This window comes from Anopheles nili, chromosome 3, assembly GCF_943737925.1.
Source record: "Anopheles nili chromosome 3, idAnoNiliSN_F5_01, whole genome shotgun sequence".
NCBI lineage: Eukaryota > Metazoa > Arthropoda > Insecta > Diptera > Culicidae > Anopheles > Anopheles nili.
This window is the reverse complement of record NC_071292.1, coordinates 52,617,199-52,630,256: the sequence shown is the minus strand read 5'-3', so window position 1 is coordinate 52,630,256 and position 13,058 is coordinate 52,617,199. Positions and strand designations below refer to the sequence as shown.

Genomic DNA, 13,058 nt, shown 5'->3' with positions numbered 1-13,058 from the left:
GTTACCTACTCGATTTCCTGCGATCTTATTATTTCGGTAAGATATCGAAGCTGAGCCGGTGTGTTTTTCGCTCGCCCAAAATTCTCGCCACGAAGCTCGATCGAGCCGTCGCCAAAAAATGCACGCGCAAGCACCCGAGCATCTGCTTCAGTACCAGGAGAGCATGCGCAAAAGAGGATCCCGTTCGGAGCGTGAGTGTATGCGTGGACCACAAGCACGTGCGCCGCGCGGCATGTGCTCTTTAGCTCCTCCCACATTTGGTTTGTTGTTGTCGGCGCAGCGCCACGTGGGTCGGTGTGAAGAGATGCGCATCGTCGATCTCTTTCACGCACGTGTTGTCCGTTGTACCAGGCTGGTAACCGAGATGTTACCTCCTAGATTTCCTGCGCTCTTATTATTAAAGGCAAGATTTTGAGTCGCGTCGCGGATGCTCGAAATCTTCGCAAAATGCTTTTTTCGCGATACTGGTTTCTTTCGCGTGGCGCGCGTTACGCAGGCCGGTTTTGAGGATGTAGTTATTAAATTAACATATTGCAATGTTCAAATATCACACAATTATCATAGTTTAATATATTAAATGTTTCTCAACTTCTTAATTATTAATTAATCGAAGTAAATCAAAGGTTTTAGGGGATTGGTTTCATTTATTAAGTCATTCAAACGTACAATATTGATTTATGTGATCATTAAGCATTCTCAATCATTAAACAACATGTTAATTGGAGTAAAACAAAGGATATTTTGGATGTTCCTTAAGGATTGGTGTTTATTTGAGTGGCATTACAACGGTTGGCTAGCGTGGCCGGTTTACAGGACGTATTTGGCGGCAAACGGGGCACTGTAGGCGAACGGGGAGGCCAGGGCCGGGGCGGCAGCATACGCGGACACAACCGGGGCAGCCGTGTAGGCGGCATAGGCCGGATTGATGACCTGCGAGTTGTGCGAGGTGACGACGGCAGAATCTCCTACGTTGGCGTATCCGGCCGTGTAGGCGACGGCGGGAAGAGCTGCCGGGGCTACGGCCAGTGGGGCCGAGTAGGCCAGAGGAGCGGCAGCAGCGGTGTAGGCCAAAGGAGCGGCACCAGCGGTGTAGGCGAGTGGGGCAGCTGGCAGGAACGCTCCTGGCTTGGCACTGACGCTGGCAACCGCGGCCAGGAGAGCGACGATCATCTGCAAGGATCAGATAGAAACGGGAAAGCGTTAGGCTCACGTAAAAGGACATCCTGCTAGAAAGGGGACGCATGTTCTTACCATCTTCGAGAACATGTTGATGGTTTGTTGGGTGGTTGTTGGAAGGATAGTTCCTCAAGCTGTTCGATAGGACTGTAGAAGCGTAGACTGATGTCCAATCTGGCAGCGACTGTTCACTTATATACTCCCCAAAAAAAAGACCGGCCTTTCGCCACCTCCCCGGCAAGTTGAGATATCCTAACTCGTGTCCTTATCCACCGGTCCATGGGGCAACCTTCCACACAGTAGCTGCATTTCAACGAGATGCAAATCCGTCACTTTCAACCAAACACTTTACGCCGCGTCCGTGTCCTTGCGGCGAGCTGCTGTTTCGTCTTTCGTTGCCCAGGAAAAAGGCCAAAGAAAGCCGACGAAAGGCGACCGTCGTAGCAGCTGATGGAATACTAATCGCTGTGGCTTCGAAGAGAAGGGTGAATCATTTCCACGATCGCACGTACGCCGGTAGGAGATATCGATTATGAAGCGATCGCAATCAACACCTTCGTTGACGGAATCGGATCGGATCCTTGGATAAGCAGCGGACGGTTTTGGACCGGTTGTGCAATCCGGAAGGTCGGTTTGTGCTGAATTGTCCGCTCGTGAGGGTCAGAAATTGGTTGTTTTAGCAAATAGTCCACTCCATCGCATGATTCCAGTAGAACAGCATAACAGAAGTGGCTGGAGGCATCTGAAAAAGACAAGAAAAACCTTCATTTAGAGCTCAAAAAATCTCTAGACAATAGACCCAAACGGTAGCATACCGACGGAAGCCATTACCATGGGAATCGGACGGGTTTGAAAGGTTAATGGGGCTGCTGAATCGCCCCCGATGTGTACTAATCCCTGGAACGCACAATTTCTCGCGTTACCTTGCGCGCGCAAAATCACGACGTGGAGGCGCGCCCTTGAACCAGTGCACTAAATAACGTCACCGCTACAACGCACCGAACCGGCCAAAATCTGTCCCCTCGTGTTCTCCGGGCCCTCCAGGCCGGGGCTCCATATCCCCGTGGTCGGTTGTGATCGGTAGGGTAATCCGATTGCTAGTAGCGTGCGTGATGCGCATATTAAATCGAGCACAAGTGCACGCAGCGAACGCAAAGACAACACGCGTAATCAGCTGAAGCGAGCGCGCCGTGAGGCCGTTGCCACGTGCAAGTGGTTCGTTTCGCTTTCGTGCCATTTTATTGCTCACTTACAGGTGACAAAATGATGAAGAAGAGCTCACGATCATGTTGAACTATTTTCGTGGCGTGTCCTGTCGAAGCCACCGGTAGCTGAAGAGGTGGCAGCTGACGTGCACCGATTTTTATCGCATATAAAAGATGGTCCCACCGGGGTTGAAGGATCACACACCAAGCAAGCTTCGAGCAGTACACATCCACGCCTTCGCAAAGCTCAACCACACCAACCTTTTCAAGATGTTCACCAAACTGGTAAGAACATTCGGGAATAGATTTCGGTGAGGTTCCTGTGTTGTAACGGTTTCGTCCTTTTCCCGATATTTTCCAACAGATCTGCATCGCCGCCCTGGCCATCTCGTGCGCCTCGGCCAAGCCAGGATTGGTGGCTCCGGTTGCGTACGCTGCTGCACCGACTGTTCTCTCGGCAGGACCTGCCGTCGTTACGGCTCAGAGCTCGCAGGTCGTCGCTCGTAACTACAACGGAATCGCACCGCTTGCGTATACCGCCCCAGCCGTCGCTTATGCTGCTCCAGCCGTCGCCAAGGTGGCCGCTCCATTGGCTTATGCTGCACCGGCTCCATTTGCTGCCGCCCCGTATGCCGCTTATGCTGCTGCGCCGTATGCCGCCGCTGCACCGTATGTTGCAGCCGGTCTGCCGACTCCTTATGCTGCCGGTTTTGCGGCTCCTTATGCTGCGGGCTTTGCCGCTCCTTATGCTGCACCGTATGCTAAGGCTTTCGCTAGCCCGCTGCTCGCTCGCGCGCCTTACCAGCTGTGGTAAACGGCTTTAGCCGCCGGTCGAGCCTCCGTTATCAACAGTTCCTCTAGAATGTCGGTTTGGTGAACGTTTTGTTGTTGAGTAATAAAATGCATACGTTTAGTGTTGAAACCATTTAAATCTCGTGTTTAAGATATCATTGGAGATGGAGACGGCTGAAATGAAGAGCAAGAAATAATATAAGGGGATGAAAAGTTTCAAAACATATATCAGCATCAGAGCTATGGGACAAGGTTTTACTTTCAAATAGATTTTAAAGCAACACCTTTGCTAATTTAACGAGTTCTACGAATGTAAATGAAGTTGGAGATGTGTTTGAAATGGAGCTATGATATTTAATTTTAGCTTCGCATTCTGGATTGATTCTTTTTAACAATGCGCCTATTCTTTATCCATCCACACTCCTTTTGATTAGATGAAGGCAGTTCTTGTAATTTGATATGCCTCATTCCAAAATTCTATTACATAAACATCCCTAAAAGCTGAGGGCGACGAAACGAATCATTAAACAGGTTATCCTGTGTTATGTACCGCGATCGATCGGGTATTCCTGTTCTCTCAAATGTTGATATTTTTGGCACGTACTTGCAAGATTTGGGTTTCCTGCATGCAAAAAGCAAACGAATAGAACTAGAAAGTAGACACCACCAATTGTCAAATATCAACAACATTCTAAAAATGGGACCCTGTTCGTTCGCTCCATGTAGCTAAAGCTTATTTCGTTGCTCTTTAATTCAAATTCGTATCAAATGTATTTTTTGTGGATCTGAATTTAGACTCGTGTGGTATTGAAAAACTGGTTTCTAACTAACCAGCCACAGATAATGACGGATTACGAGCGAATAAAACCAAACATTGGTAAGAAGTGTACTAACCGTAAGAAGTGGTAGCTCAGAATCAGAAGAACAATTCTCACCTGCAGAGCCAGTTTCCGCATCACTCGTAGCATTGGATTGTTATTTGAGCGGTAACCGAAATTCGCATGACCACCGACTTATTACCCAAACGCAACGAGTTCCGACTTCCCGCCATTTACGCAGTGTTGCCTCTTTTTTCCTGTTCGTTAAGAGCTTCCAACCATGGGAGGTGTGTAAACGAATCCATAGATGTCCACGCGATGTGTTTAAATTTGATCCTCCGGACAAATCTTCCAGGAACGACACATGTATTATGGGTTCTTCTTTACTTTGGATCTCGGCATGTTTCCTGGAATGGTTTAGATATAAAAGGAGCACCATTAATTTCATCTCAATCATACCGTTTCGTACACCAGACGCTCGAAAAACTCTTGTCCTGCACGCTATCAACGAAAATGTTCGCCAAATTGGTAAGTTTGGTCCCTGATTAGTTTGGCAAATAGGTTCCATAACTATTTTTTATCCTTTTTTTAGTTTATCTTCGCTCTGGCTTTAGTCTGCGCTTTGGCCGGTCCTACTGTCGGATATCACCGATCTAATGTCCCAATTGCCCGCTCCATCTACGTCGGAACTGCTGGACAGCTTTACTCAACCTTCTCCACAAGTCCGGTGGCTTTCCGCGGTTACAATTACTACAACATTGTCCATTAGGCACCCAGACAGGAAGGATATCTTCGCCCAAAACCCAGTTCTCACAAACGAACACTCAGCTTAATGTGACTTAATATGGCTCTGTAATACGGTTGCGTTCAATAAAGCGCCCAATATTCTCATTCCAAGCGTTACCGAAGTTGGCATTAACGTAATTTGGATGGCCTACAAAAAAAAACCCGCAAAAAAGCCAGGGCACGCACGGTGCGATGCGGCGTGCGATTATGCGACCCATGCTTAGCATACCTCGGACGCGGGTTTCAATGCCAGCCCGGCGTCCGGTGTTGCTTATGTCACAATGACGCACCGATCGATGCCGCTCGATCGGTGGGTGGACTTAGGATCGTGCCTCGCCGCGGAATAGATGTATTTGGAGCGCCTTCCGTACGAGGGGGAAATCGTGCCAGCGGTCAATTTCCTCCAGCAGGAACCAGGGCCGTTCGGTGTGGTGTGTTTGCAGATGGACCACACCCAACAAAGCGCTCGTCCGGTGCGTGCTTTTCCGTGGGGGAAGCAACCGCAGTTGAATGGGGCTGTCGTATAAATACCTGATATGTGAGGATTATCGACTCATTACACACTAATTGACCGTTCAACGAGCAGCACCAGGTGAAGACCGGCCTCTAATCGAAAATATCTCAGGAACCAAACGTTAGCAGCCATGTTTACTAAACTGGTAGGTAGAGAACAGCTGTCATATGGCTATCAAAGTGACGGTTCTGTTAGTAAACACGAGCGCACTCTCATCTGTCATCCGCAGTCCGTTGTTGCTGTTTGTGGTTTGGCCGTGGTTGCGTTCGCAGAGCCACATGTCCTAACTCCCGTTGGACCTGGCGTTGTGACGGCCCAAAGCTCGCAGGTGTTCGCCAGGACGTACAACGGTATTGTGCCTTTCCCGGTTCCGGCACCGGTTCCTGCTCCCATTCCAGCCCCAGCTTTCCATTTCCACAACCCGGCATTTGTCCTACCAGCTCCTCCTGCTCCTGTGTTCTATCCGCAGCCCGTGGTATACAACCCTCCGCCGACCATCGTTCCGGTGCCAGTGCCGGTTCCAGCCGTTCCGGCCACTCCGGCGGCCGTCGTACCCACGATTGTGGCCGCTGCCCCGGCGGCTAAGGTGGTAGCAGCAGCTCCCGTGGCGAAGGTGGCCAAACTCGTGCGACCCCGGCCATTCCACGCCACCATCCGGTATCGCTCGGTTGTTGCCTAATGGCTAACGTGCAACCAGCAAACCTGCATAAGGAAAACATGTGATTAAGTAGTGCTTAAGCTAATCAGTGACATAGACTGCAATCTGTTCGAGACGGGCTTCCTGCGTTGAAGCTTGTGCATGGCAAGCGAAACGCTTTTGCTTCAATAAATGGAGACTCATACCAAATGAAACCAACCTGAGCTGGGTGTAGAATCAGTTGAAAAGATAGCGAATGTGAAAGAAAAAATATGCTGAAGAAATCCAGTGATGGAAATCACCTCGTCCAGGAATTGAGAATGACTATTAGCCCGAAAGTCAAGCTATTCGAAAAGATGCACAACTATTATGCACCCGAGAAGACTGCAATTCCCACAACACGTTTTTCTGAGATCAATGGAGAAAAAAATTTAAATAGTCGTCGATACTCACCTTTTATTAGAACTCAGGATTATCGGCCATTAAGACTTGTTAGTGATTAATAGATTTTCAACATATCCCTGGAAAAGTTTAAACAATAAAAACTTGCATTTAGTACTAATAAATACACAATATGAGATCTCGTTATCCATGCTAAAAATTAATCAAAATTACCATCTTCTCGTATGAAAGAAAAAAAATCCATCACCGCAGTACTACTCACTACTATTTGCAACAACACCGTGTGAGATTTATGAATCAGAAAAAAGTAGTTGTTGTAAAGCACTTCGTTTCAAAAAGGATATATTCAATTTTTCGAATCAATTGGAATAGATAAAAGCGTTCACGCTCTCAGAGAAGATTCTAAGAATGTTTCGCCATAATATTTTCAAGCATGCAAGAAAGAAACTCCTTGCAGCAGTGCGACTAAATTCTTTCCTAAGGAATATACACACCGTTGGTTGCAGATTTTTGAATGCAATAACAGATTTATTTGTCAAACATAGCCATAGTCATATCCGGGATCTGAGGGCATGTTTTTTTTTTACAGCAACAGCGAACCATAGCTGGCGTAAGGATACGCAGCACTATAAGCGAACGGAGACGCAGTGTACGCCGCAGCAACCGGACCAGCGGTATAAGCGGCAGTGGCGAATGGCGTGGCCAGAGGAGAAGCCACGGCCAGGGAAGGAGCCGCAACGTAGGGCGCCGAGTACGCCACCGGGAACACTGGCTTACCGTAGGCAGCGGCTACGAGCAGGCCGAAGAAGAAGATCTACAAGAGAGAACGCGAACGGTTAATCCTTGTTGAAACAAACAATTGTCGAAGATCCTGTGGAGGATCCTGCACCGATCACTTACGATTTTGGCGAACATTTTGTGGTTGATTTGGTTTTGTTTGGCTGTTTGCAGAAGAACTGTACCGATTGACGCAGAATGTCGTCGGTATTTATACTCTTCTAAGTTCCAGCAACATGGGTAGGAGGATGAACCAGACATCCTTGCGCCAGCTGTTGGGCGTTGCTGTGAAAGATGCTTTAGCATTCGATCAGCGAATTCCACCAGCGGCCTCAAGCTGTCTTTCCATCAGACACCAACTAACGGGTGCAGTACGATCGTCAAGGTCAGATCGTCTGAAGGATTGCGCAACACCGCGTTGACACCGTTAGCATGATCACGTACGCGCGATCGCTATTGACCAACGCGCGGTTTATTATGCGTTTTTGATAGTACCGATGCTACCGATCGCCTAGGTCTGACATTAATATTCCCATCATACAGCCTGCGGGCTCCCCTTTGGAAGGGATGGGACGGAATTCGGGTGAAATTGAACAATTGTGCCAAACGGTTTTTTTTTTGCGGTGGGGATACCAGTGATTGTTGTCGGTATAAAACCCATCCTCACCGGTTCCAACGGTATCAGTAACACATCGCAATCTAAACAACCAACTTTCGCCCTCTCGAACGTCCGTTCTCTCGAAGGAACCCTTCCCAATAAGCATCATGTCTGCCAAAATTGTGGTAAGTACGCACAGGTGCAAAGATCCTGCCACAGGAGAGTAAACCTCGAATGTCCTGTTTCACCCTGTTAGATCTGTCTGGCTGTGTGCGTGTTCGGTGCGGCATCCGCCGGTCTGGTTCCGGTTGCGGCACCACTAGCGGCCGCAGGAGTCGTCGCCCCGTACGCCACCTCTTACAACGCACACACCGTCAATCACGCTGTGGCGGCACCAGTCGTTGCGGCCACCCCAGCCGTAGTTCCGGCGGCCAGGTTTGTTGCCCCAGCTGTGGCCCCAGCCGTGGCTCCGGCACTCGCTTACAGCGCCTACACGGCCGCAGGTCTGCCAGCTTTCAGCCCGTACGCGTACACCGGTCTGCCGGCTCCGTACGTCTTCTAAACGGTTAGAAGGTGGCCACCGCAACGCTGGACTTCAGGGTTTCCGACGGGACGACGGGATCGTTCCACCTTTTTCCTACTCTATCTCGCTTTTCCCAGAAAACCGGTATCCTTTTGTAAATACAACACTTCCCGCCTGTCGTATGGAGCTTGTAAGGACACACTGAATAGAACAATTAACACAATTACTTCTCAAAGGACACCTCTTGGTTTGGTGTTTTGTTTTCTTTCTTGCTTTCCCCCATGTAAAACGAAAGAACTATCCCAACATCAGACGGCAAATTATCGAATTTGCTCCACCGCCCGCAAATGGTGACACGAGTAAAAGGATAATTGCTCAATCAACTCCACCTAATCGAATCGCTGTAGAACGTACGCGTTCACTCTAATTGTTCTCATTATAAATAATTAAAGCTACCTCCCATCGTGGGGTGGCTCGCGATCGATAAGAGAGGCCCGAAAATGGGCGTACCGACCGCACGGACCGCAGGACCATAATCGGTTCTTCGTTCGCTCGCTTGCGTTCACGTTTGGCCCTCTCGCTTTCCTACCGCTTCAAGGTGACCTTGAGCGTGATCGAAAACTAATTCAAAAAGCGCCGTGCTTCGCCGCTGCTGTCGCATTTTCTAGGTTGCCCAATAGCGCCAACTCATCGTGTAACAATTTACACCGCGGGTCCGGTGATTGCGCCCGGCAAGCTTTGGAACCATAAGCTAAAGCCATACCATCTGCTGCCAGGAGTGGCTCTTGATCGGTGTAACATTTTGCGTGTGCCAGTGGCAGGGATTGCAGCGTGTTACGATGCGCGTGGTCGCGCGAGCAACGTGAATGATTGCTTTCATGCAGCGTGAAGATCTCGCGATGATCGACGACGATCGTGATGATAGATCGAACGCTGGTGTTGATGGTTGGGCGGGCGTCCTTCTAAAGGTTTCGCCTGATAAATCAACCCGCAACGGAATGGTTCGCGTGTGTGTGTGGGTCGAAGGGCAACGCGAGCCAAACACCGGCCCAGGTCAAGCCCTTCCGTGGGAAGGTTCGCGCGTTGCGGACGCTTCAAGAGGGACGAGATCGTGCACGAGATCATGTGAAAACGGCTGTTGCTGCACATTTGCTCTCGATCCCCGAGAAGGAACCCCCCAAACCCGTGTTTTTTCCCGAGGAGGTGTTTGCCCTTTTCCGAGCCCTATCGAGAAACGCACGTAAGCCTCCGGTGGCGTTTTTTTTTACAGTCTTGTTTCTTTTGTAGGTCACCGAAATGCAACAACACTGGGGGACCGGGTGTCGTTTCGTGTCGAAACAAAGCAAGCATTGGGTGGTGGATGTGTTTTTTTTTGTTGGTCCAATTTTATACAACATGCGATTGACCCGTATTGTTGCACCTTTGGCCCTTGAGGGACGCGACCTTCAACACATCAAAATTGGCTTCCTTCCACTCACCCACGCCAGTGTGAAAAGGGCAACCGTTTGTTTGCGGGTGGTTAATTATCGGTAATTTGTACGACGATCGAAACAACAATCGGCTGGTCCGGGGAGCCCGAGTCAAGCTCGTGCCGACATCCTGCTCCACGGCAAGGTCAAGCACACCGGAAGAGCACACGGACACACGGAATCGAGGCACGGCACGAGAAAGGCGCAAACACTTGCAATGCATGAGAACCTTTTATTCATTCGATCGCGGCTTCGGACACTTCAGCGCGGAAGTTAGTAGTTGGGTCCTTTGGTTTGTTGGTTTGCGCGGAAATTCTGAGCTGCAGCCGCCGCCGCCATGTAGCAATCGTTCGGGCACGCGCCAGGAACGCCCGGAGCTCCACGAACACCAGGATGACCTATCGGAGAGAACGAGAAATGAATGTCCGCAAGCGATCTCACACACCGTGGATCCTTCTCTAACACCTACCTGCTTTGCCCGGTTCACCTCGCTCACCGGCCCGTCCCGGAGAACCTACGACGGAATCTCCTGGAGGTCCTGGAGGACCAATTGCTCCTTGCGGGCCCACAATACCGACCCCATCGCGTCCATTTTCACCCGGCAGTCCCGATTCCCCACGCTCACCCGGTGGTCCCGCACTACCAGGAGCACCCGGTTCACCTGGAATACCCCGATCGCCCGGGAATCCTTGGTACCCACGTTCACCCTTCTCGCCAGGACGACCAGGCGTTCCGGGTCTACCGGAACGAGACTCTCCCGGTGGTCCAGGAGGCCCTATTAGACCCGCCGTCAGCTCGGCAATGTGATCTCGCAGCACCGCCCGGCAGATGTCGCTCACTTCCGCCTCGGTGTAACTCCGACCGGGCACTCCAGGTGCTCCTGGTGGCCCTTCTCGACCCGGAAGTCCCGGAAGTCCCTGCAGCCCGGGTGCTCCGTCGATACCGGAAGGACCGGGTACTCCTGGGGCACCTTCCGGTCCACGTAAACCACCGGCACCGCGCTCACCGGGTAGACCCGTGTACCCGACCGGACCACGATGGCCGTAAGACATGAAGTTCTCGAAGTACCGTCCTCCACCAGAGCTGCCATCACCTCCTGAGCCACCAACGCCGGGTGGTCCGGGAAGTCCGGGAGCTCCAGGAAGACCGGCAACTCCTTGTTGACCCTTCAACCCGGGAAGTCCTGGCGTACCGGATTCACCCTTTTCACCTTTTGTCCCATCGGAACCACGCTCGCCCGGTAGTCCCGGAGGTCCAATAGCTCCTGCGCCAGCCCTTGCACTTCCTGGTTCACCTTTTGGACCCCGTGGTCCTGGTTCACCCGGGTATCCGACTCCATCTTCCCCTCTCGGACCCGATGCGCCACGTTCACCCTAAAACGACACACACACACACACGCAAGTCGGGGAACGGTTCTTCTTCTTCATCTTATGCGAAAGAACTCTACCTTCTGACCAGCTGTTCCTGGAAGACCATCAGCGCCCGGTAGTCCAGCTGCTCCCGGTGGACCAATCAGTCCTCGCGGTCCCGTCATGGACTGTCCGTCTCTCCCGGGTGCCCCTGCGTTCCCTTTTTCGCCTCTCATTCCCACACCAGGAGGTCCTGGCGTGCCTGGTAAGCCCCTTGGCCCGATAGGTCCCACAACAGCCGATCCAGCCGCTGACGCCATTCCCGGCTCACCTTTTTGACCTCTCGGACCAGCGACACCAACTCCAGCTTCACCCTTTTCACCCTTCTGCCCACTTCCCGAAACACCCGGTGGTCCTTCAAGTCCGCGAGGTCCTGGAGGTCCCTGTAGTGGAAGCAAAAATCGAACATCAAACGTCACGTTCCTGTGTACGTTGAAGACACCCGTCATTACCCGTCTGCCGAATGCGCCAACTTCGCCTTTTAGTCCTGGCAAGCCGGGAGGACCCGCAGGACCCGGTGGTCCATCCGTTCCGTTGTATCCTGGCGGACAAACTGCGTTACAATTCGGCCGTGGTGTGGGTCCTTCCGGAAGGTTCGCGGTTAAGGACGCCACATCGTACACGGGCAGCTCGTCGCAGTTGCCCCGTGCCGGTCGGGTCGGGTCGCAATTCATCACCATCCACTGTAGATCCACGACCGGCGATTCCGGTTCGAAGACGGACGTTTCGGCGATGCGTGAGATCGACACGAACCCATCCGCAATGTCAAATCGCTCACGTGGCTCAAGCGGAACGTTCAGATTGCCGGTGGTATCGCGCACAGGCCGACAATCAACCCACAGATTCAGATAGTCATCCGTCACACCGAGCATGATCTTGTGCCAGTTTTGATCGAACAGCTGCAAAAGAGCACCCCTCAAACGGTCAGATCAAACTCCAATTTGGACCGAAAAAATCACCTCACCGGAGTGTGATGGTACTCGACGACCTGCTGTTCGCCATCCGTTGCTGGCAACCCAATCTGCAGCATCTGCCGGTCTGGGTTGAGCGTGATGGCGAGCTGACTCTCCTGTACTTCGTTCGTCACCTCGAACAAATGCCAGGACGACTCGCTAGCATCCTCGATCCGATAGGTGCACTCGAACGAGAACTGATGCGGAAGCCCAAGCGGGAACGCCTCGATCGAACGCATCGTCAGGTTGGCTTCCTTCTCGAACCGGTACGCCGTCTGGTACTCGTTAGTTCCCCGCAGCTGGTGGATGTGTTTGCTGCTCGCTTCGAACTGGTCTAGCCGGAACTCACGGATCAGATCGAACGATCGCAGATCAACGTCACCTGGTCGCCAACGCCCACACGGGCCATCTTCGTACTCCTCTTCCTCATCGACTTCTGTGGGAAGGGTGGACATTTTTGTAACGAAAAAAAAAACGGCCACAAACTCACAGCTCAGAGGCAAACGACTTACGGGACTTTGCGAGACCTGTCAAGCTCAGCGTAAGCACAAGTAACCTGTCACAGGAACGAGATTGGAAACGATTCAATCAAAGCAACCTTTAGTCAACACCCAGCAACCGTTTGTTTTGCATTCCACACACCTTGTAAATGAAATGGCAACCATTTTTACACTATTCTAACGCAAGATTATCTCCTTGTAGCACTATTTTCTGCCCATGCTTCTCTGGATGGAGCCTGCAGAGGACTGTTCTGGCCGCACAGTCCAGTTCGTGGGAGATGAGATCCACCCAGAGCGAAATCTAAACTCCAACTGATCCCGGCTGGATCTTGGCTGGTGTTCGAAACATACCCCCATTCTGACATTGAACTCAAACTGGAGAAATTAATTCACCCAGCATATGCTCATCTTCCCCGAACGCCGATGCTAAACCGTTTGACGCGACGTATGCAACATAAATTAACGCCATTCGCTTGGGAATCGCTGCGCTAGACGCAAA

General features: G+C 51.3%; 5 protein-coding genes and 1 pseudogene across 5 annotated transcripts; 3 read left to right on the top strand and 3 right to left on the bottom strand.

Annotated features, from left to right (window-relative positions):
* Positions 1-785: 785 nt before the first annotated feature.
* Positions 786-1,324, bottom strand: LOC128727532 (cuticle protein 12.5-like). Its single transcript, XM_053821452.1, has 2 exons — positions 1,252-1,324; positions 786-1,170 (listed from the first exon to the last, which is right to left on the bottom strand). Exons 1-2 carry the CDS (start codon positions 1,264-1,266, stop codon positions 808-810), a joined length of 378 nt encoding a protein of 125 aa, XP_053677427.1. The 5' UTR covers positions 1,267-1,324; the 3' UTR covers positions 786-807.
* Positions 1,325-2,472: 1,148 nt separating this feature from the next.
* Positions 2,473-3,195, top strand: LOC128724600 (cuticle protein 16.5-like). The gene is made up of 2 exons (XM_053818322.1): positions 2,473-2,666; positions 2,746-3,195. The coding sequence occupies exons 1-2, from the start codon at positions 2,556-2,558 to the stop codon at positions 3,193-3,195; spliced, it is 561 nt and encodes a 186-aa protein (XP_053674297.1). The 5' UTR covers positions 2,473-2,555.
* Positions 3,196-4,504: 1,309 nt separating this feature from the next.
* LOC128727531 (calphotin-like) lies at positions 4,505-5,970 on the top strand. Its single transcript, XM_053821451.1, has 2 exons — positions 4,505-4,519; positions 5,521-5,970. The coding sequence occupies exons 1-2, from the start codon at positions 4,505-4,507 to the stop codon at positions 5,968-5,970; spliced, it is 465 nt and encodes a 154-aa protein (XP_053677426.1).
* Positions 5,971-6,913: 943 nt separating this feature from the next.
* Positions 6,914-7,871, bottom strand: LOC128724599 (uncharacterized; annotated as a pseudogene).
* A 1-nt stretch (position 7,872) lies between these two features.
* LOC128724597 (cuticle protein 16.5-like) lies at positions 7,873-8,267 on the top strand. Its single transcript, XM_053818321.1, has 2 exons — positions 7,873-7,890; positions 7,962-8,267. Exons 1-2 carry the CDS (start codon positions 7,873-7,875, stop codon positions 8,265-8,267), a joined length of 324 nt encoding a protein of 107 aa, XP_053674296.1.
* A 1,695-nt stretch (positions 8,268-9,962) lies between these two features.
* On the bottom strand, positions 9,963-12,806 carry LOC128726023 (collagen alpha-1(IX) chain-like). The gene is made up of 7 exons (XM_053819803.1): positions 12,702-12,806; positions 12,572-12,615; positions 12,071-12,495; positions 11,559-12,005; positions 11,145-11,489; positions 10,167-11,070; positions 9,963-10,095 (listed from the first exon to the last, which is right to left on the bottom strand). Exons 1-7 carry the CDS (start codon positions 12,722-12,724, stop codon positions 9,971-9,973), a joined length of 2,313 nt encoding a protein of 770 aa, XP_053675778.1. The 5' UTR covers positions 12,725-12,806; the 3' UTR covers positions 9,963-9,970.
* Positions 12,807-13,058: the final 252 nt, after the last annotated feature.